General features: G+C 52.6%; 1 protein-coding gene across 3 annotated transcripts in view; it reads left to right on the top strand.

The window, feature by feature from the left end:
• The first annotated feature begins 7,300 nt into the window (after window positions 1-7,300).
• The window catches only part of INPP5A (inositol polyphosphate-5-phosphatase A), a 182,043-nt gene continuing 163,389 nt past the window's right edge, over window positions 7,301-25,954 (top strand). For all 3 annotated transcript variants that reach the window (XM_033066179.1, XM_033066180.2, XM_033066181.2), the window contains exon 1: window positions 7,301-7,393. In XM_033066179.1, the coding sequence (XP_032922070.1) occupies window positions 7,319-7,393 (75 nt within the window). In that variant the 5' untranslated portion in view covers window positions 7,301-7,318. The remainder of the gene's footprint in view (window positions 7,394-25,954) is intronic.

Genomic DNA, 25,954 nt, shown 5'->3' with positions numbered 1-25,954 from the left:
CTAAACTTTAGCCAAGAGCAAACAGAGACAGCTCATCCCCAGCTGGCAGAGGCCCAAATCCAACTGTAATAAGTTTTGAACGCTCTCAGCAGAAAATCAGGGTCAGAGCTGCCCTGTTCTCTGCCAGGGAATGCCAGGTGAAGGTTCAGCTTTGAAAGCCGTGTGTCCTCACTCTTCTACCCACTGCCAATGCTTTTAGGTACTTTTTCACTTTTGTGTCAACAAAAGATCCAGGAGACAGAGCCCCAGTTTCACACCCTGCCTTAGGGAGCAGACAGGGAAAGAAAAACCAAAGGTTTTCCTGCTTGTGCCAAGACCAGGTCTGGCTGAGATGCTGCAGTCACAGCACAGCCCCTGCCCAGCAGCTCCCTGTGGCTGTGCCAGTGGGGACAGACAGACCAAGGGCAGAGGGACAGAGGCTGCTCAGCCTGGGGGACACTGCTCAGTGCAATCAGTGACCTCGAGGGGTTTCTTGAGAGGAGTGGGGTCAGTCTGGGGCACCCAAAGCAAACCCAGGGAGTCAGAAGAGTCTCAGGGTCCTTCACCAACTCTCTCTGTGCTGACACAAACCCCCAGGTGATGACACTGCCACCCCCAACACTGCCAGGGGCACTGCCCAGCACACTGCTGTCCCTGTGTCCCTGCTGTCCTTGCTGTCCTTGCTGTCCCTGCTGTCCCTGTGTCCCTGCTGTCCTTGCTGTCCCTGCTGTCCCTGCTGTCCCTGCTGTCCCTGCTGTCCTTGCTGTCCCTGCTGTCCCTGCTGTCCTGGCTGTCCCTGTGTCCTTGCTGTCCCTGCTGTCCTTGCTGTCCCTGCTGTCCCTGCTGTCCCTGTGTCCCTGTGTCCTGCTGTCCCTGCTGTCCCTGTGTCCCTGCTGTCCCTGCTGTCCCTGTGTCCTGCTGTCCCTGCTGTCCTTGCTGTCCCTGCTCTGTCCCTGCTCTGTCCCTGTGTCCCTGCTGTCCCTGCTGTCCCTGTGTCCCTGCTGTCCTTGCTGTCCCTGCTGTCCCTACTCTGTCCTTGCTGTCCCTGCTCTGTCCCTGCTGTCCTTGCTGTCCCTGTGTCCCTGCTCTGTCCTTGCTGTCCCTGTGTCCCTGCTGTCCCTGCTGTCCCTGCTGTCCCTGTGTCCCTGCTGTCCCACTGGGAAAGCTGAGCTCGAAGCCCTCAGGGGAGCTGAACCCCCCATGGCATCACCACATTTGCTGTTCATTGCAATAAATCCCTGCTCAACCCACGCTTCTATTGAACAGATAAACGGTGCTGCAGCTTCCCAACACGCCAGGCCCAACCCTTCCCAACTGCTGCTGCTTGGAATGTGGATTCCTGCTCCGAAGGGTGAGCAGAGCTGGGAATGGCACAGGTGACTGCCCAGACACTGCCCTCCGGCCAGCACTGCCTGTAAAGGACAGTGGCTTGGGATGAGCAGTGCAGGAGCAGCTGCACCTCACTGATCCACAAAACACCCCAAAACAAAGCCTGTGCAACGCTCTAGGATTTCTCAAGAAGTGTTTGCAAGGTGTGCCTCTTTATGAGCTGTAAAAAGTAAACATTTGGATAGCATTTAGCAGACCAGACGGATCCATCTGGGGTTAAATCCTCCTAAGGGAAACAACTGTGAGAAGAGAATAAATATGAAAAACACAGAGAGGTGGAAGAATGTACAAGAAAATATTTTATTCGGCAAAACGTTTAAAAACAGGAGCAGCAGTTTGGGGGTAGGGTCGTTGTTTGGTTTCTACAATAATATTTTTTTTTTTTGGCTGAAGTTTAAAAGCTCAAAACTCTCTGTTAATCTTTATTTGGTGAGCAACAGACACAGAAAGAGCCATCCTAAGCAGGTGTAGGTTTTGTTTTCTGTTCAAGGAGTTCCAGTCAGTTCATTTGGATGTGTGTGAGGACAACACAAAGGCAGCCAGAGAGGAGGGACCCACCAGAAACTGAGAGCCCTGCATGGCAGCACCTGTGGGATGCCCAGCAGGAAACAGCAGCACAACGGCAGAGCTGAGCTCTGCTCAGTGCCAGGCTTAGCCAGCAGGCTCAGCCTGAGGTGAGCTCCAGGAAATGCAGCAACAGCCACGTCCCTGCTCGTGACCCACAGCTCCACATCCCACTGTGCCAGTGACCTCCCAGGGCTCATCCAGTGACTGGGAACGCGTTTTAAAGGATGATAAAACACTCATCCACCTCACCTCCTTCCCTCACACTGGCTGCTTGTGAAGTCTCCAGAGCACCCACGTGCTGTGCAGTGCCTGTGTTCAGTGACAGCAGCCACCGCCACCAGAGCTGTGTCACAAATGTGACAGTGACAGGGATGCAGCTCCACTGGTGAGTGAGGAACTGTGGGGAAAATCATCCCCACCCCTTACCTGCCATGGGCTTTTAGAATTCCTCTGCAAGTGCCTGCACTCGGGAGTGAGGAATGTGCAAAGATCACACCTCCAGTACAAGGGGACAGGGCTCCACCTGCATTACCCCAAAACACCCAGAGGGAAGCATGGGGAAGCTGGTGTTACTGTCCCTGTGGTGCATTAAATCTTTACTGAAAGGGTGCTCGGGGATTGGAACTGCCAGGGAGGGTCGGAGTGCCCATCCCTGGAGTGTCCCAGGAATTCCTGGAGGTGACACTGAGTGCTCCAGGCTGGGGACAGGGTGGGGATGGGGCACAGCTGGACTGGATGGGCTGGGAGGGCTTTTCCAACCTCAGTGGTTCTGTGACTGTGAATACAGCTGACATAGCTGAAGATGATTATCAGTGTGAACTTTCCTTACTGCTCAAGAGACTTTGGACACAGGCCCTTCAGCAAGCTCTGTGCTGCTAAAAGCAGCCGGCCCATTGAGCTGAGGCCAGGAACGCCTCCCTGAGAGCCCCGGGGTCATTGCTGGGTGGTGCCTCTGTCTCTTACATTGATGTACAGATGCTCACGAGCTGTCCAGGCACCACCTTCCCAGGAATTGCATTCTGGTTCTCACAGAGCGCTCAGTGATGCAGGAAACTGGACTGAGATCCTGCAGAGGTGCTGCAGCAGCAGTGCAGCTGCCTGCTGTCACGGGAGGGCATTTGTGAGCCCTCAGTTTTGTTCCCATAGGTACCTGTCCTTTTCTTTAGGATCCCTTTGCCTGTGGACCTTGTCACTGATGGTGCAAACACTGACACAGCTGCCCAGGGCGGTGAAGGTGCAAACCTCACCATTTGTTCTTTCCCCATCTGTGCTGATGTTTGCAGTGGGACAGTGCTGCTCCCCAGCCCCACCTCACTGCAGGGGCTGCACCAGGCACCCACTGGGCTGCCCTGCCAAAAAACAGCAGCAGCATCTTCTCACTTCTCGAGTAGCTGGAAGAAACAGTCTCGCTGGAGGCACCAGCCTGTGATGTCCTTCCTGCCCTTACTCCTGTGCACTCAGCACAGAGTGATCACATCCGACCCACTGCAAAAGTCACAGAATCACAGAATGGTCAGAAGGGACCCCCCTGCCATGGGCACGGACACCTGCACCAGAGCTGGCTGTTCAGTGCTCCACCCAACCTGGACCTGAACATTTCCAGGGATGGGGCAGCCACAACCTCTCTGAATAACCTGTTCCAGTGCCTCACCACCCTCAAAGTGTAAATCACCCTGGCTGTAAACATAGAACAGAAACATCCCCAGCAAGAACACTGGGAAGCATTCTGGTGCACCTGGAAATTGCTTTTGAATAATAAATTCAGTGACTGTATTTTATTTATTTGTTTTAAAGCAGTGTTTTCAGTGCATAGCATGGACCGCCACTGGATTCAGTGCTTGTTGGGGTAAGGGACATCCACTCCAGGAAATACAAAGAACCTTCTCATCTGTGTCACTGACCTGATCAAATGTAACATTTTAAAATAGAATTTTAGAAAAAGAAATGGCATTTTAATGGTTATAGGAAGCAATCCATGTCTGTCAGAAGTTACATTGTCCTTGCTGCCTCCCTCATGGTTGGAGACACCGCAGGTCTCTGCATCCTCCGGAGACAGAACTGGCAGCACCGGAGTGCTGGAATGAGCAGCTCCACTGGGTGTCACCTGGAATTTCAGTGTTCAACTGATCAGCGGCCCAGAATCACAGCAAAAGGCTTTAAATGCAAATGGCACTGCAGGTGTGGGACACTGAGATGGGAGTTTCACCCCGAGGGGGAATCTCGACAGCTCATAGGAACAATCCTTAGTGATGCTTAAAGATATTCAGGCTCCATATCTAAGCTAAACCGGCAGACCATTTCCCCCTCATTGTTGAAAAGTCCCTTAATAAAAACTGATTCTTGAGCTGTCTTGCTCAATCTTAGCATTCAAGGCAGGCACCAAGATTGGAAACGCTCGGAGTGCACGGTCTGGGTTTTAAACTCTGGAAAAGGAGGAGCAGTGACAGCAAACCTGAGGCAGTGGTGTTTCCCTCCAGTATCACACGGAGCAGCTCATCCCGGGCTTCCAGCTCCGTGGGGGAGGAAGAGAAATATCTGACCTGCCTCTGGCCCTTGAGCCGTGGGACCCAGTTCAGGGTCAGAGCTGGGAGCGCTGGAGCTGCTGCGGACACAGCTGGAGCTGAATGGTGGCACTTTCACACTCACTGCCATCTCCCCACCGTGACACCCTGCACCCCTCTCGGAGTCATCTTTGCAGTATGTGACAGAAAGCATCAGCTCTGCAGCACCCACCGAGCTGTAACATGCGTGTCAGGACACAAAACTCAGCCCTCACCTTTCATGAGTGCGTTACTCACTGCTCGTCTCTCCATTGCCACAGGCAAACTTTTATATTCAAATGGACTTGCCCAATTCTTTTTTTTCTCACATAGCACAGGCACAGACCTTGTTCATCCAAATTTAACAAGTACCAAACTATGAGCCCTGTACAATTTGCCTTTCAAACCTGCTCATGTCCCCTCTCTCCACCCCTTCCATAATGTTTGTTCTGGCTCCTGGAGCAGCCCAGAATCCTGCTTCAATCATTCCTGCCACAGCTCACTGCTGGAGCTGCCCAGGCCACACATCTGGGCTGCTCCTGTCCCCTTCTCTGTGGGGATGGGGGATGTTCTGGGATGTCCTGGGATGTCCTGGGATGTTCTGGGATGTTCTGGGATGTTCTGTCTGGCCTGTCCTTCCCACACACAGCCCTGCTCTCGAGTGCCACTGCTCCTCACCTGGAGCTGTCCTTGTTGTTGCAAACAGCTCCCATGATAATCCCTGGGATAAGGCAGGCTCTTGGGAACTCATCTGAAAATGCTTCCTGTGCAAACACTGTGATTTTTTAAATTCCTGTTTGCCAGGCTTTACCCACTCCCCCTGTGCAGGTGAGGCATCCACAGCCCTGGCCGGGCGCTGCTGTACCTGAGCGATCCTCTGGCACTGCACAACTTCCTCTACCAAACAACTGGCAAAGTCCCTGCAGCCGCAGATTCCTCACTGGGCTCTTTTCATTCGAGTTTCCTGCTCTTGAGCACTGCCAGACTTTTCACCTGGATGCCATATGGCTCGGGATCCCTCTCCAGCTGTGTAATCTGACACGGCTGCCTCCAGCATGCCCTGGCTTTGATGTAATCGCTGCTGGCCGAAAGCTGCGAGACCGTGCCAAAAACACAACAGCAGCAAAAGTTCCTTCCCCATTTTTAGTTTCTTTTTCCCTCTCTGTGAATCTGTCAAGGCACACCAGGCTGGTGTATTGGATCTGCTCACTTTTGACTGCTCTGATGGCTGCATCCATGAAAGATCACGAGATCTACAGTGCAACTTTCTGCAGTGGTCTCAGGAGCTGCACAAAACCTTGGAAAAGACTTCCCAGAGAAGGCCAGCACTGCTCGTGTCTCTGCATTGCATCTCTCTGTGTGCCAGAGATGGCTGGAGGTCAGCAAGTACCCCGTGGATGAGGCAGAATTGCGGGATTTCAGCATCTTTTTTATTTAATTGTGTATTTCATTTGTTCCTTCTGACAAGGAAGGCCGGTGCCCAGGATCTGGCAGAGCTTTTACCATCCCTGCCTGATGAAGTTTGCCACAGAGGAGACTGGAGAGGAGTGAGCCATCGGCTCGGGGTCCCTTGGGCCGTGCCCAGCCCGGGCACGGAGCTCCCGGGCCGTATCCCCCGGAGCAGCCGTGACACTCGGACCGCCGCGGGATGCTCCGCGCAGAGCAGCAGTGACTGAGCTGTCACTTCTCGGGTTTCGTTGGCAAAGTTACCGGGCAGGATCCTTCGGGAGCTGCGGGAGACCCTGGGGCACCGCCGGGCTCTGCACGGACCCCCAGAGCCCCCGGTTCCGCTCCAGGGCTGTTCGCAGCCGGGGAAGCGCCGGGATTCTTGTCCAGCATCGCCCCCCGCCCCTCCCGGCACGGCCCCATCGCGGTGTGCGCCGCGCCCTCCGGGGCCGGGGCCGCTCCTGGGGACAGCGCCGGGACCTAGCGCCGCCGAGCCGGGGACCGAGCCGGGGACCGAACCGGGGACAGAGCCGGGGACAGAGCCTGGGGACCGAGCCGGGGACAGACCCAGGGACAGAGTCCGGGACCGAGCGGGGAACCCAACCGGGCATAGACCCAGGGACAGAGCCCGGGACTGAGCCGGGGACAGAGCCCGGGGGTCGAACCGGGAACCGAACCGGGGACAGAGCCCGGGACAGAGCCCGGGGACAGAGCCCGCAGGGGCCGCTCCCCGCGGGAAGCAGCGCCCGCCCCGCCTCGTCCCGCACCCCGGCTGCGCGCAGGTTGGGCACCGCGGGCCCCGCCCGGCCTTGGGGGAGCGGCCCCGGGCTGTGCCGCACCCCGGGGACACGGGGACAGCCGGGCCGGGCCGGGCCGTGCCGCGGGACGGCGCCGCCGGGCGGGCACGGGCGCGGGCACGGTGCGGGCACGGTGCGGGTGCGCGCCCCCGCCGCCGCTCGGCGTTGCCCTTTTAAGAGCGGCGCGAGGCGCCGGTGACGTCGCGCGCGCAGAGCGCTATCCCGGCGCGCCCGCCCGCCCGCACAGCCGGGAGCGGCGGCGGCACCGCGGAGCGCCCGGACCCGCCCCGCCACCGGCACCGGCCCCGCCGAGCCCCGCACGGCCCGCACCGCCCCGCCGGCACTGCCGCCCTGCCATGCGCCGCGGCCCGGCGCCAGCCTCCGCCGGCGGGAGCCGTCCCGGCAGCAGCAGCAGCAGCGCGGCGGCGGGAGAGCGCTGAGCCGCGGCCCCGCAGGGCGCGGATGTTCGCGGGCTGCCCGCGCCGGGAGCTCTCGCTGCGCTGACGGGGCGGGCCCGGCGCCCCGCTCGCCGCAGCGCCCCGCGCCCGCCCCCGGGCTCCCCGCAGCGCCGCCGCTCCCGGCCGCGCTTCCGCCCGCGCCATGGCGGGGAAGGCGGCGGCGGCCGGCGCCGGGGTGCTCCTGGTCACCGCCAACGTCGGCTCCCTCTTTGACGACGTAAGTACCGCGGGCACCGGGGGGAGCGGAGGCTCCGCGGCCGCAGCTGAAGCTCCGAGCGCGGGGCCCGCGGCGCTGCGGGGCCCGGCGGCCGTCCCGGCCGTGCCCGGCGCCTCCCGGGGCTGGCACGGCTCTGCTGGAGCCAGGGCCGGGGCGCGGGGCGGTGGCACAGCCGTGGGAGCGCCGCTGCCGTGCCGTGTCGCTGTCCCCGGGGTGACACCGGGTGACACCGCCCGCCGCGCCCGGGGCTGCTCGGGGCAGCGGCGGAGCCCCCGGAGCGCCCTGCTCGCTCCCCGGCGCTGCTCCACGGGCACGGTGTGACACGAAAACGCAGTAATTTCTGTCCGGTGTGGCGTGAGGACAGACCTTGGGAGCGTTTCTCATCGCGGCGAACGGGGCAAAAGCCGCAGCTGGCACGGGCGGGCAGGGCGAGGAACGCTCGGTCCGGTCCGGTTCGGAGCGGGAATGGGCGCGGTGCTGCTGACCACGGCCGGGCTCCCGCAGCCCGGACACTGCCCCGAGAGCCGCTGCAGCCGGCAGCAAAGCCCCTGGGCCCGAGCGTGCAGGGACAGCAGCGTTTCCAGCGGTCTGCTCGCTGTAAAGGGATGCACGCTTGGCACTGAGTTGGGTCCAGGCTCGCACTGTGTGTTAGGACGGGCTTTGCTCAAAGCCCGATGCACAGAGCCCGGCGTGCAGTAACCCAAGCGTGTTTTGGTCTGGTCTTCAAAGTCTGCTTTGCTTCTTTGTCGCTTTAAAGGCCGCTTTGATATTCACACTTGGACTGTACCAGATGTAGCTCACGTTAAGTACACTGTTATCACCGCAGTTACTGTTACGCTTAAGCGTGTCACTTTGTATTAAATGAGCGCAGTGACAATGTGAATTTCCTAGCGATGGCCGTGGCTGTGTGATGGGCGCAGTGTGTGTGTGGCGGTGATGCCGCTGTGTTCAGCGGGGTTTCAGAGCCTGGCTGGAGCCCAGGGGTGACACGGCTGTGTCACCGAGCTGTCACCCGTGGGAGCAGCGTCAGAGCAGGAATCCCCGCTGTCAGACCCAGCCATTTCCTGTTGTCCTGCTCCGTGTCCGCGGCTCTGTGCTCGCTGTGCCGGAGGGAACGCGCTGCAGTTCTAGCCGGGCAAAGCCTTGCCGTGAGAAATTGGGTTTTCTACAGTGACCAAACCAGGCTCGTTTGCATCGGTTCCAGTGCAGGGTGGGAAATGGAAAGACTGCTCTGCACATCTGTGGTTGTGTGGCTGGTGGAGCTGGGACTTGTGGCTGCCTGGCTGGGCTCCTGGAGTTCATCGGGGCAGTTTGGGAGCAGGAAAGGTGACACTGACTGGGTTTGGGGACTTGGCTCTCAGGCTGTGTGGGAGCTCTCAGTGGCTGTTCTGCTTGCTGGGCCCTTCCCGTGCAGTCGAGGAAGATGTTTCTGTGCTGTGACCTGGAGTGGTTTCAGTCCTGAACAAGGACTTGCTTTGATGGACTGTGCCAGAGCTGGGCTGGAAAACCACTTGCCATTCCTTTAACTCAGGTTTTCTATTGCTGATTTCAGTGGGTGGTACCCGTTGTAGCCGGTGGGTTTCTCTGCCTGACCCGCAGGCAGGGTGGCAGTGGGGGTTGGCACAGGGCAGGGCAGGAGCACGGGCAGGGGCTGCCAGGGCCAGGCATCCTGCACTCACACACACAGTCCTGCTGCCTCTGCGCTGGGATCCCACCTGCTGTGGGCAGAGCCCTCTGGGGACCGTTCCCACCTGGAGCTCTGGGCAGGTGCCCCTGTAAGAGGCTGCTCTGGGCAGGGGGCTCTGCAGGGAGCAGCTCCTGCCCCCTCCCACCCAGCACACCCCGTGCTGGCTCTGCCTGCCCCTCTCCAGCTGCTCCCTGAGCTCCCTGCGTGGCAGCAGCATGGTTTGCACTCCAGGTGTGTTTTGTGTGAGCACTTGTGTGTGCAATGCATTTTATAGCTTTAAATGCCTTTGGTGGGCAGGTTTGCCTGGCGGGACAGTCTTTCCTAGATCTGTGGTGTTGCTGACCTGCCTGTACTTTACCAAGAGGAGAAAATAGCTCTTTTTGCTTTCTGGTTGCCAGAAGCAGGTTATGATAACACATGGATTTGTTCCTGCCAGCCATCCCCATTCACTAATTGCCTGTTGCAGTGGTGACCTGGGAGCTCATGAATAAACATGGCCAAGTGAAGAGGGACTGAGCTGGGTTCATTTCATTCCTGTTGCAGTTTTGCTGCTTCATTAAAAATGTTAATGGAGTATTAGATCTTCAAATATTCTTCCAAGTTACATGAATATGTGCATCTCATGAATATGAATGTGTGTGATTTTTGGTATCTTTGTGTTTACTTAAGCATTTAATGCTTTTCTTCCTATAGGAGCATTTCCTGGTTTTGTCACAGCATACACAGTAAAAAAAGATGGAGTTCAGGCTACCTATGAGTCACTCTTTCTCTTTTCCCTCTCCTCTGATGCCCCTGCCTGTGGCAGGGGAATTAAATTAGATTATCTTTAAAAGTCCCTTCCAACCCAAACCTGTGATCCCATCTCCTCCCTCTTTATTCCTTGCTTCCATTGCTTCCTCTTTGTGCACTGACAACATTTCACATGTACCTTGCAGTGAACTTTGTGCTGTGGTGGGCACAGAATCCCTTTGCCTGGCACAGCACTGCACTTCTTTTTTTGTACAGGAGTTTAATTTATGTCCTGAGGTTTTTTCCCAGTCTGTTATATCCCCTTCAGCTGGAGATACCTGCAGTTCTGTTGTTGTGACTGCCCCAGGAGTTTTGTTGCTGTGTGTTTGTCTGGGTGCAGGCACAAACATTGGAAAAGCTCCCTGGTGCTCACACCTGAAAGCCAGGTCTGACTCCAGATCAGTTCCAGGAGACTTTGCCGGTCTGTGTTGGTGAAGTGTCTCCAGGAAGGTCTTCAGGGAAGGGATTTCTGAGATGTCCAACAGTTGTAGCTGTAGGTTCTGACATTTCTCCCCGGGCTGGAAAACAGTTCCTTTGTCCAGTTGTCTTTGAAATTGCAGTGTGTGAGCCTAAATCAGGTCGGAGCTTCCAAAACCCTTCTGTCTTCATGCACTGGATGTATGCAATTCTGAAATTCTCAGGGCAGGATTAGTCAGAACAGCTGTGCAATGGTGACAAGGTGGGTAAAAGTTAACCAGAACGTGTTACTTCATTAGTGTAAAAGAGAAGGAGGTGAGAAGTGTGCCAGGGAATCACTGTGTGGTGCTGATAGCCAGCATTCTGAAGGACTGACAGCATTGCTGCCCCACCTGTGCCCCTGTTTTCTGTGACTCTGCAGAACACTGCCCTTCATGTGACAGTGCCACGGTGGGGCAGTGAGCTCTGACGTGCCCAGGTGTTTTCACCTTCCACATCTGGGTGAATGTGTCCCTTTTTCATACAGTACAGAGACAGGGATGGAACTTCCTGTTTGTACTATTGTTATGAATAAACTCATTCTTTAATTCTGAGTATGAACTTGAAGTATTCTTTACTTCTGTTAGAAACTGAAGTCTATCAATTGAATTTGAAGTAGAAATAGTTCCCATAACAATTTTTCAAAGCAGCCTGCCTTTCTGATGGGTGGTGATCACAGAGTAGTCTCTGTCACGTCTGATGCTAATTTTCTGATTCTGAAGCAGTGGGTGTAAGTTTGTTTTGGTATTGGACATCTGTATTGGTATTAGCTGATAACTATAAAAGGTTTTTTGGCTTTCATTTCGTTTTTTTCTATTTTTTTCCCCAATGAATAATTATCTGTGGAATGTTTCAAATGCGGTAGGATGGGAAATGTATTAGTTGAGGTTTTGATTTCTAAATAAGCATTAAGAGTAGCATGTTGCAATTCAAGGCACCCCCTCCTCAAATTACAGCTATGAGATGGAATGAAAGGTCATATTTGATTCATTGTGACTTGTTAAAAGAAATTTGTTGTTTCACTGCTGAGGTGGGCCGGGCAGTGTTGCTGTTACTGGAGGGGAAGGTCAGAGCAGCCCAGGCTGTGCAGGTGCGGTGCTGTTTCTGCGGGGGAGCGTTCCCGCAGGTGTTGTGGCCAGGTGAGGCAGGACCCCGGGGACAGGGGAGCGGGGCTGGGCTGGCTCTGGCAGCTCCATCCTCCTGCTGTGCCGTCGGGGGGCCGGGGAGCCGGTCGGGGGGGCCGGGGAGCCCGTCGGGACCGGCTCCGGGTGCTCCCGTGGTCCGGCGGCTCCGGGCGCTCCTCTGCCCGGCTCGCACCCAGCCCAGGCTCGGCGTTACGGTCCCCCTCTCTCTGTGCTGCAGGACCGTGTGCTCACAGCTCAGAATTGCGTTTGAGGGCTGTGTGCTTCTTGAGCAATAACACAGGAGGCCAGCGAGGAGCGTTTCCCAGTGTTCTCTATGATGGGAACTGCAGAAAGAAGAGAACGCCAACTTCTCTTTATCTGACTCTGCACTCTGTGCTTTCTAGTTTCTGGTCGTTTCGGTGTCTGCTTTCTGGTTTTTTTTGTTGTTGTTGTGGGAGGGGCCACGGTAGTTTCTCAAGTATTGTTGCCGCCTTCTGTTTGTTTGGTTTTCTGTAGCAGACTCTCGAATGTTTCTCTTTCAGTTTCTGCCCTACTCATGTTTATGTTGTGTTTTAGGAGGTTTTTTTTGTGTCTCCGTTCTGCACTCCCTGTGCAGGAGGTGGAACCTTGAGGCAGACCTGCTGTGGAATACCCCAGCTTTGTGTGCCCTGTGGTGTGATGCTGTAGGAAGGGATTTTGGTTTGGAAATGCTTCCCTGCTGCCCGTGCTCAGTGCTGGAGAGGGCAGCTGGGGCTGGGGCAGTGCCCAGGCTGCCCTGTGCTGCACAGGTGCTTTCCCAGGTGTCTGGGGACACGGAGCCAGTGCTGGTACCTGGAGCAGTGAGGGCTGTGCCTGGCAGAAACTCCTCCTTGGTTTGTGTCTGGAGGGTGATGCAGCTCCACAAGGTCGGTGTTGGTCCCTGTCCCTGCTCCCAGAGGAGCTCAGTGCCTGTCCTGGTTTACAGCTCTGTGTCACGTCAGGGGAGGCTCCTGGCGTCCCTGGAGCAGGCTGAGGACACCAGCAGTGTGTGCTGGGGTCAGTGCTGACCACTGCCCGGCTCAGAGCATCCCCAGCGCCCTGCCATGGCCCAGGGAGTGTGTCCTGCTCGTCACCACCCGTCCCCTGCAGCCCCGGGGTGTGCTCAGAGTCACAGCTCAGTGTGAGCTGCAGAGAAAAGTCCTCCTCTAAATCTCAGTGAGGAGCAAGACCCAAAGCAGAGATGCAGTAAGGCAGTGACAGGTTATTGTGCATCCACGTACTTTAAAGTTTAAAGCTGTGATTTGCTGAAGATGACTGGAGCAGTAACAGCACAGGCAGCACAGAGGGAGGGGTTTCCTCCAAGATGGAATTGTAGGCTTTAAAAATCCACTTTTTGCTTTAGCAAAAGTCCAGCACTTTTTAGCCAATAGTTTTACAATTCTCTGAGCAAAAAAAGTTCCCATTGAGAACTGGCACAGTGATTAGCCTTCCTGAAGGAAGTTGCTCAGAGGTTTATCCTCTAGCCTGTCTTTTTTTTCCGTTGATTAAATGTTGTCAGAGATAACAAGAGCACATGGAACAGGAGAAGGTAATAGTGGCAAAGTGCATTGTAATGACCCCTTTCTTCAAATGTGGTTTTATAGAGTTGGCATTTTGCAGCTTGTTGGGCTTCCACAAGTCACCAGTGTACCAGTGTGAGGGTTTAAAAGGACTTAGTCCCTATTTTATTTCCTATTTTAATATGAAACTATGCAATGTGGGTCAGATACCATAGGAAGAAAGCTTTACACACAGGTCTGATAGGTTTTTTTAGCTTGGACAAGCACCAGGCCATATTTTAAAGGTTTTGTTCCTGTTCCAAAGTTCTCATCATTAATTTTCCTACCACAAAACTTGACTTCAAAGATACAGAACGCCAGTCAAGCCCTCAGATTTCATGATTTACATAAAAAACTGATCTGGTTTTTGCTTAGTATTTCTCTTTTCCCCTTTCCTATTATTTATTTTGTCATACTGTTTATATATTCTATCCCCATGAATGTATTTCTTCTTTCTACCTCAGACACCTTATTTCCCTTTCTGGTACCATGTCCTCTGGGAGCTCTTCCCTTACTCCTCATTATGATCTAAAGTGAGTCACTTGAGGAGCTTTTTGACGTTCAGTTTTGGGGTGCCTTGAACTCCATCAGGAGGGTGGCTGTGCCTGTCCTGAGCACTCTTTTCTCTGCTGAAGGGAGCCCACCAGGTTAAACTCTGTTTCCTCCCCACCATGAGCATGTCATGCCTTGGCATCCGAGTGGGAAGAGGAAATGCAGTGACTGAAGGGCCTTGGAAGACAATCTGTATTTGTGTGGCTCTGGAAGGTGTCTCTGCACCCCCCTGCACAGGATCAGCCACTCTGGCTGTACCTTTGCCTTGTCCTCTGCCCCCACACTCTTACCTGAAATTGGAAGGGAAAAGAAGAACAAGTCAGGCAGCCAGGTGTGATGCAAGCCAGTTGTATCCTTTTAGTATGGGAAGCTCTCAAAATACATCTGTGTTAGTGTAGGTTATTACTTTATCCCAATTCTCCAACCATATTTTACTCTTTGTGGAGAAGTGGTCATGGGAAAACAGGAGCCTGTGACTTGAGTGGCTGCTTGAATGGCCTGTCAGACTCCTTTAGCATCTTTCTTACTGGAGTGGCATCTTCCCTTGCTGAAATTCCCATGGAAATATGTTATTTTTCATGTTGTGGAGAAGATCACATCAGGCACAATAATCATTATTCTGGGGAAGAGCAAGTATTAAAAGTAAAATGTTACTTTAGCTTCTTTTCTTCCAATGATGTGTAGTTACTCAACACTCTTAGCACTACTGTCAGTATTTACACACAATTTTAAAATGTAAATATTTTACTTAATCGCTTTAATTTCCAGCACTTTTCCTGCTATTGGCAAAAATTGAAGTTAAAGCATATATTGAAGCAAACAAAAGTGTTCATTGTTCTTATATGATATTTGAAGTCAGATATAATTGATGGTTTTCATTAATGTCTCCAAGTTGTTAAGCAGTCATCTTCATGAGTCAGTCAGCTGTAACAAATGATATCCCTGAGAGCAGAACATTAAAGCTAAGGAGAGAATTCCCCTGTGTGTGTCACAGGGTTTGTTCTCCCCTGGTACCTTGGGGTTGGTTCCAGCAGCTCCTGGGGTGTGACTGTCCCTGACACCTGGGTGTTCATCACCCTGCAGCACAGCTGAGACCTCTGGGCTGGTTCAGGGCACCCATGGCTCGGGGATGTGGTTACAAGTGCCAAGGTGACACATGGGGAGCTTTCCTTCTGCTTGTGCTTTGTCACTGGGAGGATCTTCCCTTCAGGTTTTGGTTTGTCCACAGTGAAGCAGCTTCTGGTCTTTTCTTGTACTGTTTCCAAGTTGGTGAAAAGCTCTGCCCCTATATTCCTTGCCAAATCCTTCTGTCCCTGTCTCTTTTGTGTCTTCTTCCTTTCCCTGGTTTCACCTTGGTTTCTTTTCTAATAGAGTCCACGGCCAGGAGCTCAGGAGAGGCTTTAATGTCACACAGAACTGCAGCAGAGGCAGAAAGAAGGGATGGGTGATGTGTGGTGTGCAGGGCTGCCTGCCCTGAGCTGAGCCTGGCCAGGGGTTCTGCTCAGCCAGAGCTTATGGATAATGTGTGGGTAAAGGAGAAGAAATCCTGGCTTCTCACACACAGGCTTTTTTCTGAGATATACACCTGGTTTTGCATTTGCCTGCTTCCTGCATCCATGCTGGAGGCTGCAGGCAGCTGGCTGGCTCTGCCCCCTGTGTGATGTGGGCTTTGCTCTGCACCCACCCTGTGTGGTGTGGGGCTTTGTTCTTCCACCCACCCTGCCTGCTCTGGGCTTTGCTCTCTGCTCCCACCCTGCCTGCTCTGGGCTTTGCTCTCTGCACCCACCCTGCCTGCTCTGGGCTCTGCTCTCTGCACCCACCCTGCCTGCTCTGGGCTTTGCTCTCTGCACCCACCCTGCCTGCTCTGGGCTTTGCTCTCTGCACCCACCCTGCCTGCTCTGGGCTCTGCTCTCTGCACCCACCCTGCCTGCTCTGGGCTTTGCTCTCTGCACCCACCCTGCCTGCTCTGGGCTCTGCTCTCTGCACCCACCCTGCCTGCTCTGGGCTTTGCTCTCTGCACCCACCCTGCCTGCTCTGGGCTCTGCTCTCTGCACCCACCCTGCCTGCTCTGGGCTTTCCTGCTCCTTGCAGGTCTCCAAGCACAGCTCCAAGCATTGGAAGTGTGGCATTTGCTCATATCCTGCTTGTGCTCAGTCTTTGAAAGCCAGAAGGAAAAAAAAAAGCTGATGTGGGCTGGTTTGCATCTGGAAACCATGCACTGTTCCTCTTGGACAGTGTACTAATGGTGCTGGAGTGAGGTGGTTTGGAGATCTTCCCTTGCAACAAAAAGTATGTCGTGTCAAATTAGGCTCAAGTTTGGAACCCATGGTGTTGGACTGCAGCAGTCATGGCTCCAGGTCTCTATGGGACACCAGTGGCCACCACATTTCAGACAGGGACTTTGTGTCTGTGTTGTCCAGCAACTGCCCAGTACTGTCCAACCCTCAAAACAGCCTGGAGAAAAAAAACACCTGCCTTGGGGCCAAAGGTGTGTTGCAGGAGGAGTGGTGGTTAATGGTGGCAGTGCTGGGCTGGGCTCTGGAGATCAGGGCTCAGCTTGCATTCAGCAGAGCATCCTGCGTGTCCCAGAGCAGATCCCGGGACAGCTGTCCTTTCCACAGGGGCACTGCCATGCTGGGGACAGGCTGGGCAGCCCGGTTCTCCTGCTCTGAAGGGGAGGAGTTTGGAAGGGGAGGATTTTGGAAGGATGCTCTGGAGGGTCTGAGCTGAAGCTAGTGCAGTGGAGGGCTGTGATGGCAGGTGAGCACGGCTCTGCAGGGAGAGCAGGTGTGCAAACAGAGCTGTTGGCAGTGGCTTGTTCCTTCAGCTGGGGCTACAGAAAGCAGAGGAGCAGCTCCTGCAGCACGGCCTGTGTGGGCATGCACCACCCTGGCTTAGGAGACGCTCCTGGCCGAACAAAGGCTCAGGTGATCAGAGCTGTGTGAGCCTTCTGCTTAACTGGAGCTGCTTGGCTTGCAGGAGCTCAGAGCAAAAGCAGCTCCCTTTAGCTGTGGGAGTAGGCACAAGCAGGGAAAGGTGCTCTGTGAGGCTGAGTGCTCTGGTGAGGTGACAGACACTGTTTACAGGATGTGGATAACGTCACCTCTCTAGAACATGCACCCTGGTACGAGGCTCTGGGTGCCATGGGAACCCAGGATCCCAAACCTGTTTGTTGTACTTCGCCCAAGGTAGAGCTGCCTCTACATGTTCACTCCTCTCTTTCCATTTTCCACTGCATTCTTGAAAATAATTTTTTAAATTGTTCTGGAACGCTTGAGTGTGTTGGCAGGGCGCTGGGTATTGGTGGCTCTTTGGAACTCCTCTGGTGGCACTGCAGTGGCTGAGCAGTGAGAGCACACAGGCATTGGGAGCAGGACCTGATGCCTACTTCTTTCACTAAAGCTTTTAAAGTGGTGTGGTGGGAGCTTGTTTTGAAGCTTTTTGTTTTCCTGGTGTGGCAAACTAAGTTTAGAGGCTTTACCAATCCTTTTGGAAAAGCAAAACCAATTTTCCTGTAGGAACAGCTCAGAACTCTGTGCTGAACTCTGTGTCAGGTGAATGTGAAAACAAATGGTACAAAAATCACTTGAGGAAAGTCTGTACTCATGAAATACCATCAGACAGCATTGACTCTGCTTTAATTACTTCCGAATTTTTATTTAGGACAGAATTTGTGCTTTTCTCAGACTCTCTGGGCAGAGAAGACCTTTCTGTGCACTCTTGGGCAGACAACTGTCATTGGGTCCAGCACTTCAACAGATTTGCATAAAAAAGGTTCCCTTTGACAAGAGCATTGGTTGTTTGTGTCCCTGACCTAAAAACATTCAAAATGGTTTTAAACACCATCTGTTCAGAGTGGAAGTTTTGATCTAGAATTCCTATTGTGCTTTTTATTGGAGGAAGAAATTGAAAAACTGTTTGGGTGTTTTTTATATTTATTTTTAACTTCAAATGCCGCCAGGCACATGAAGAAGTCAAGAACTGGGTGGGACAGTATGATAGGACCAACCCACGCACTTCAGAGAACTGGATGTGACCCAAAAATCTTCTGCTAAGACAAGTTTATTTTCATGAACTGGCAGTGTTGTTTTTCTGGGCTGGGAGGACAGGCCTGATCTGGCTCCACTGCTCACCAGGCTCTGAAGCCAGTTCTCGTTTGTCTTGTGGGACAGCCTTGTAGCAAAAAGGAAACAAACCCTTTTCTCTTCAGCTGTCCTTACTAAATATTAAAGTATTTGTTATTTATGACCATGGTGCACCTTTTACTGATGTCAGAAAAGAAAGGTCTGTAGTTCCTTTCCCACTTTTTCGTAAATTACATGGATGTTGTGTGGACCTGCCTGCTCTTGCAGGCTGTCACTGTCATTGTAGTGTCACTGAAGTGTGTGAGCTGAAAGTTGTGTCCCAGGATGGATGAAGACAGAACTCTGTCAGTCAGGTGAAGGGAGACATCCTTGATAAGTAGGTGAATTTCAGTGCAGAAATTGTGTTCCTTAAAAAGAACAAACTTCTGTGAACATTGTGTTATATAATGAAATGCATGTTAAACAGGTAAGGGTAGGAACTGCTGCACTCCAGCAGTGCAGGAAAGGTCCATCAGGAAATGCCAGAGATTGTGGTATCTCCATCACTGGAGGTACTGGGAACCAGCTCTTGGTTCTTGGGAGATTTTGCCTGAGCAGGGACTGGACCTTCAGACCTGCAGCCGTATTCTGTGACTGTAGCCAGACGTTTATACATTTTTTCCTTGGTTGTATCTTTGTTGCTGATGCCTTTGCCCCTTGCTTTCCAGCCCTTGCTAGGGATGACTGCATGCTTCTCTGTTCAGCATTTTGTGGCAAATCCTCATTTCCTTATCTGCATTTGCTGTGCATGTGGACCATTTCCAGATGGAAATGCTTTGTGGAGTGGCTGGTCCAGGAACTGAAACATGTGCGTGCTTTCCTAAAAACTGGAGCAAAACCATGCATGTTGTCTGTCAGCTTGTAAAGTCTCTAAATATTGTGAGAGTTTCCTCATGCCCTCTTAGTGTGGGAACTGGAATCTCCAAGTCAGGCTCACAGCTCTGATGGGTTTTGTTTGTTTGCTTTTGTGTTGACATTTCAGTAGCAAATAAATTCCCTGTTCCCGGTTACTTCAGAAGTGGGAAAGCGCCAGAAGAGCGTTCCAAGTGCCTGGGACAGTGAGGGCAGTGCATCTGCAGGGTTTGCTGGCAGCTGATGTGGTATTTACCCCAAAATGAAGCTGCAGCACGTGCTGGGAAGGGGTTCAAGAGCAGATAAAGTGTTTGTACATTTCTTTTCCATCTACTCTTGGGTTTTGCCTGAAGCGTGATTGGTCCGAACAACTGTGCTGAGAGCCGAGAAAAGAGCAGGACAGAGTAAAAACAAAGCATTGCTCTTGCTGCACGTTTGTGTTGAATGCCCATGTCCTGCACAGCAGAGGGACTGCTGCTCCCTTGGGAGCGATCCACCGGCGCTGTGGAGATGTGCGGGACCGGACCGGGCCGGGCTGGCTCAGCTCGGCTCCGTTCATCAGGACCTGGCTCGGCTCGGCAGGACCGGGCTGGCTCGGCTCGGCTTGGCAGGACCAGGCTCAACAGGACCGAGCTCGCCCGCTGCTGTGCTGGTGATGCCGGCGGCAGCAGGGCAGGTTCAGACCCTTCCTTCCTCTGCCGGGAATTCCAGAGCCGGTCCCTGCGGTGGCTCCCGCTGCCTTGGCGCTGTTTGCTGAGCCGGGGCTGGCTCTGCCGGGCTGTGCTCCCCGCTGGACTGGGGTGCGAGCCCGGGCTGCAAGGCCGGGCCGCTCCGGGATGGGGACGGCGCCTGGAGCAGGGGCTGTGGGACTGGGGCACTGCAGGGATGGGGATGGGGTGTGGAACAGGGTTTCCATGGTTCCATGTCTCCATGGTTCCGTGTCTCCGTGGCCGGGGTGCTCTGGGGATGGGGTGTGGAACAGGGTTTCCATGTCTCCATGGATTCCATGGCTACAGGGTTCCATGGTTCCGTGTCGCCATGGCTGAGGTGCTCTGCAGATGGGGTGTGGAACAGGGGTTCTATAGGTTCCATGGTTCCATATCTCCATGTTTCCATATCTCCATGTTTCCATGGCTGCTCTCCTCCCCTCCCGTGGTTCCCTGGGCCACGGCAGAGCAGGCCCAGTACGGCCCGCCAGACAGGGCTCAGGGTGATCTGGGATGGGATGTGGAATGGGGGTTCCATGGGTTCCGTGTCTCCATGAGTTCCGTGTCTCCATGGCCGCTCTCCTCCCCTCCCGGTGGTTCCCTGGCCCGTCGGGCAGGGCTCAGGGTGATCTGGGATGGGGTGTGGAACAGGGGTTCCATGGGTTCTGTGTCTCCATGTTTCCATGTCTCCATGTTTCCATGTCTCCATGTTTCCATGTCTCCATGTTTCCATGTCTCCATGGCCGCTCTCCTCCCCTCCCGGTGGTTCCCGGGGTTGCGGCAGAGCAGGCCCAGCACGACCCATCGGGCAGGGCTCAGGGTGATCTGGGATGGGGTGGGTTGTGGAACGGGGGTTCCGTGGGTTCTGTGTCTCCATGTTTCCATGTCTCCATGGCCGCTCTCCTCCCCTCCCGGTGGTTCCCTGGCCCGTCGGGCAGCGCTCCCGGTGCTCCGGGTGCAGGAGGAGGCCGGGCTGCTGGGCTCTCTCGGGCTGTGGTTATCAGCAGTGCTGCTCTCCATCTCCCCATTCTCCCTCTGCAAACAACAAGCAGCTCTGCAGCTGTGAGCTCTCTGCTGGAGGAGTGTCTGTCTGTCCCATCTGCTGCTCGAGGGTTATCGTGGCAGCCTCTGCAGGGTCGTGTCCTGGAAACAGAGAGACCCCTCTGTGCCCCACACCATAAATGCACAGGAGCAGCTCAGCTTTGAATAGCTTGTGAACTTGGTTCACCTCTGCAGTGGGGTCCAGAAATGGGAGCAAGGACTGGAGCAGAAGAGGATAGACAGGAATCACAGCTATCTCCCTGGGATGTCACACAAATACTGAAATATTTATGTATATCCTGGATAACAGTTGTTTAAAAAAGCCAAACAAATGAAACTCAACCAAGAAAAAACCCCAAGCAAACTCCCAAATCCTCAGCAGTAAAAAGTGAATATTATGTAGCATCATACTTGGCAGGAACTCTTTTTTTTCTTCCAAACACAAGAATAAACCAATGGTGAATCTCAGCTTTGCTGAGGGGTCTGGAAGTGCTGGGGTCATGTTGCTGTGTTCCTTGGAGCTCCTCAGAGTTTCCCTGAGAACTGTTTGCATGAACTGTGCACTGCTGACACTTGGTGCATCACACTGTCCTGGACAGAGGTGCTTCCAGCTGCCCGGCTCTTTCAGAAGGTTCAGTAGTGTTTTAATTAATTGAAAAATGTGAGATTTTCCTGAGATCTTGGCAGAACTGAAATTCTTACTTTGTCTTCACAGCACTTCTTCCAAAACCTCTTAATTAAATCCATGAACCTAAAAGCTTTAAGATGTTCTCATTAAATGGGCATACAAGAAAGTCAGGAAACATACGAAGTTGTTTGTTAAAGTAGAAATTTCCAATGTTTCTGAAATGTGACATTCCCAAAGACAGCTTATTAGACTATTCCATGTGTTTTTCTAGTTTTAGTCTGTTTTCTTCCATAGACTGGTTATTTTTCCTGTAGTACTTATTTTAAGGTAAAGAATAGGAGGTGTGTGGTGTCAGTGCTCGTAGAGGAGAGGGGCTCACAGCCTTCCTGGGCTATTTCCTGACATTTCAGGGCAGTGCACCCCTTTCTGTTGTGTGCCCAGCCTGAGGTGTATCACTGTAAAATCCTGTGCCCTATAAAATATCTGTGGGATCGTGCACGTGTTTCTTCTGTAGAGAATAAGCAAATCATAGTGTGACAATACAACAGGTGGATTTGCCAAAACCCCATCTGGAATTGGGGGATTTACTTCATTTAACTTTTGTGTGCGTCTCTATGCGTTAGCTGTGACTTGCCATGGGAGACAAATGGGTGCTTTTTCCAAATAATTTAAGTTACCATGAACTTAAAGGGCATTCCTCAATGCATTTTGGAAATGGATGTTAGATCTCTGAGCAGAGAGAGGAGAAGCTGTGTTCTTCCCACAGCGCTCAGTTCTGTGTCTCAGGGAAGATGGGTTGGAGGTTTGTGTTTGCTGAGACCTGGGGATCCAAGCCCTGCTCACAGCTCTGGGTTTTTGTGGAGCTGTGGCCCTTGCATGTTCCTGGGCAGGTGCTGCCCTGCCTGCCCTGAGGGGCAGCTGGGTGGGTGTGCCCACTCCTTGTGAGTGTGACATCTTCCTCTGATCCCTGAACAGGGGATCTGCAGGCAAATTAGCCTTTATTATAGTGAGATTATGGTAAATCACAAAAAATAACTGGGAAGGTGCTAGCCCTGTGGCTGAAGGTGGTTGATAGAGCTGTGTGAGCAGAGCACAGAGCTCTCTGCTCAGAAGACACTGAGTTGCAGGGTTATTTTTGGTTCTGGTTCCTGTTGTGGTCAGTGGGGCTGGGCTGTGCTGCAATGGCCTGAGATGTAGAAATAGCCTGAGCCCAGCAGTGCCCTCTCCCTGGGCACCCAGTGTTTGTCCATCAGTGCCTTCAGGGGTGCTCCAGCTGTGTTTATCTCCAGAGTTTACAAATGCACTTGGCTGTGTGGTAGGTCTTTTGATTCTTTGTTTGTAGCGTTGTTGGTTTTTTGTTTTGTTTTGTGGTGGTTTTTTTATTGTTTTGTTTTGGGAGTTTTGGTAGTGTGATTTTTTTTTTCAATTTTTTTTTTTTTTTTTTTTTAGTTTTTGAGAGAAACTGACTTTTGACACAAACTTGAGGAAAATGATGTGAACAGGTCACAATAAATACTGCCCTGGTGAACTGTGGTTTAAGTGAGTTATTAGAGATGGTAAATCTCTTTGGTCCTTTTAATCCCCTCTGGGGTTTGGAAGGGTAACTCAAACTCCATGGTAGTGAGTTTTCCTGGGGCAGTGTTCTCCCTTCTGTCTTTGTACCTTTCTCCTTCTTTTATCATTGTGCCTCAAAGGTGGATAAAATGGAAGTTCTCATGTCTAAAGCCATGTTGCATAAATATTTCTGCAGTAAATTGCAAGATGTACTGGCTGTTGAGGGATCTCAAACAGGAGCAACCAGTGAGCTGAGCTCAGGTAATATTTGTGATTAATTAATGTTATGGTGCCTGAAGAGCCCCGAGTACAACTGGCAGTACAAATGCATTGTAAATGATAGTGTGTACTGAGGAGACAAGATCTCAGTATGGGAAAACGAACTGTTTGTAAAACATCCCTAAAATTTAGTGCCTGATACAGAACCTGGAGTACAGCAAGTGTCTTAACTTGTGGAAAAAGTACAAATGCCAAAGGACATGGCATGAACAGAGACCGGAGCTGTCTGGGGCACTGAGCAGTGCTGTGGGAGCTCAGCTCCCTGTGCTGGGGGTGTCAGCTCTGGGTCCCTGCTGCTGCCTCTGCCTTGCATTGCTGAGCTTTGCTGCTCCCTCCCATGAGCTGCTGTAAGCAGGAATAGAGCTGAGATTGCTTCAGGGAGTGCTGCACCATGCAGCTGCTCCGCATGCTGCTTGTTTGGAACATTAATTGATTGGTTAATTAATGAGTCTCCCGTTAGTCCATGCCTGTTGGGTGCCTGTCACACTGCCCTAACTCAGCACCAGAGAGGCTTTTGGTGCTGAGCACGCTCTGAGGAGGAGATCTGCACAAACTGGGTTTGCTGTGCAGGGGAAGGATGGCAGGAACAGGAGATCTGCACACAGCTGGGTTTGCTGTGGAGATGAAGGATGGCAGAACCAGCTCTGGAGATCTGCACACAGCTGGGTTTGCTGTGGAGATGAAGGATGGCAGGAACAGGAGATCTGCACACAGCTGGGTTTGCTGTGGAGATGGAGGATGGCAGGAACTGGAGATCTGCACACAGCTGGGTTTGCTGTGGAGATGGAGGATGGCAGAACCAGGTCTGGAGATCTGCACACAGCTGGGTTTGCTGTGGAGATGAAGGATGGCAGAACCAGCTCTGGAGATCTGCACACAGCTGGGTTTGCTGTGGAGATGAAGGATGGCAGGAACTGGAGATCTGCACACAGCTGGGTTTGCTGTGGAGATGGAGGATGGCAGGAACTGGAGATCTGCACACAGCTGGGTTTGCTGTGGAGATGGAGGATGGCAGAACCAGGTCTGGAGATCTGCACACAGATGGGTTTGCTGTGGAGATGGAGGATGGCAGAACCAGCTCTGGAGATCTGCACAGAGCTGGGTTTGCTGTGGAGATGGAGGATGGCAGAACCAGGTCTGGAGATCTGCACACAGCTGGGTTTGCTGTGGAGATGGAGGATGGCAGAACCAGGTCTGGAGATCTGCACACAGCTGGGTTTGCTGTGGAGATGAAGGATGGCAGGAACTGGAGATCTGCACACAGCTGGGTTTGCTGTGGAGATGGAGGATGGCAGAACCAGTTCTGGGGATCTGCACAAGCTGAGTTTGCTGTGGAGATGGAGGATGGCAGAACCAGTTCTGGAGATCTGCACAAGCTGGCTTTGCTGTGGAGATGGAGGATGGCAGGAACTGGAGATCTGCACACAGCTGGGTTTGCTGTGGAGATGGAGGATGGCAGGAACTGGAGATCTGCACACAGCTGGGTTTGCTGTGGAGATGGAGGATGGCAGGAACTGGAGATCTGCACACAGCTGGGTTTGCTGTGCCCAGGGAGTCTCCTCTCTCCAGACCTCCTGACATTTGCTCCTCTGATAAATTGCAGAGCACAAACCAAGGCAGGGAGCAGAACTGTCCTGCCTCCACTGGACAGTGTTTCAGACTTTCACTGGAATTTGTCGCTGCATCTTGTTTACTTCTTTGAGTGTTCTTTGTAAACAGCAGCATTGGATCATGATTAACAACATTGTTAACAATGTTAATCCAGCAGCACTGGATTTGGCCTCCAAAAAAAGGAGGCAATGTACAATTTCTGTTCTACCTCATTTTAATTGAATGTTTTTTGAAATGTGTCTGCCATCCTTGTTTGGCAAGGCCCCCTGCAATCTCTAGCCACAAGAAGTTCTGCATGCCATCCATGAACTGGATTTTCTTTAAGTTTTCTTTCTCAAGTTGCTGTTGTTGTTTTAAACTTGGCACAGACATTCCCAGCAGTGGGGTTTGTGGAGTAGCCGTTCTTGGGGGAAGCCTCTGGGAGCAGAGGGTGAGCCCAGAGCTCTGCTACTCCATCATGGGGCACTGGAGATAACAGGGAAATGAAAACATGCCAGCTCCTGGATTTTTACCAAGTAACTGCTAGTTTTGGTACTTCAACAATGTTTAGGACTAGCATGTCTAGAATAGACCTTTTTTAATTTGTCAAGCAGAATGTGTTATTTTCGAAATAAACCAAGTTTAATACTCTGCTAGTTTTTAAACCTGACAAATAGCTAAAGGTAAAAACCCCAAGCCCGATTGCTGTATTCTTCCTTTAGGATGATTTTTTTTTGTTGCAGCAATGTGTATCTCTGGTACTGATGTCAGCCCTTCCTGCCTGTCAGGGACGTGAACCATCACATCTTTGTGTTTAGTGAGCAGGAACGTCAAAGTGCACTTCTCAATTCACGGATTTTCATCGTGTTGGAGCCTGCTCTGGGGTGTTTTAGAGCTGCTGAACCTCGGTTGTGCAGGTGGTTGTGTCCAGAGGCTGCTGTGGGGTTCCCGTGCTCCTGCTGGTTCCCAGTGCTGAGCCCTGGGCACAGCCTCAGGTGCTGGGGTCACGCTGGTGCAGGGGCTGTGCCTCAGGGCTCACCTTGGGCTGAATCCAGGTGCTGACCTGGCTGATCCCTGACAGCACCATAACTCGGTACTTTGAGTGTTAGGGTGAACTGTAATGACACTCTTGATGAAAATGATGTGAAATTATTTATACAGGTTTTGACCTTCACATGGCTGCTTCTATTTCTTGCATAAATTAGAGGGTTTACATTAAGTATCACAGAAAAACTGATTGTGCACAAGGGAAGACAGGAGAGGAGAGATGATAGGACCGGTATCTGGTTTTACTGGTTTATCAGCCCTATTATTTTATTTTGGTTTTTTTTAACTTGACTGATTAGCATGATGCTGTTACATCCAGTAATTCTTAATTTTTTTTAAATGAAAGATTTCATAATGTTTATCTATGTAAGTGACTTCAGTGACCCCTCAAGCCTCTTGATGCAAAGAAAACAAACAGGGTTTTCCACAAATACAAGCAGTGAAGCCAAAGTAGCTGTATTCAAAGTGAAACAGCTGAGGATGGCGTTGGGGCACAAGGTGTGCATCATTCAGGAAGGAAGTAGGAAGCACTGCAGTGAAGCTGTGTGTGAATT

The sequence above is a fragment of the Catharus ustulatus genome, chromosome 8 (assembly GCF_009819885.2).
Source record: "Catharus ustulatus isolate bCatUst1 chromosome 8, bCatUst1.pri.v2, whole genome shotgun sequence".
NCBI lineage: Eukaryota > Metazoa > Chordata > Aves > Passeriformes > Turdidae > Catharus > Catharus ustulatus.
This window is presented reverse-complemented; position numbering and strand designations above follow the sequence as displayed.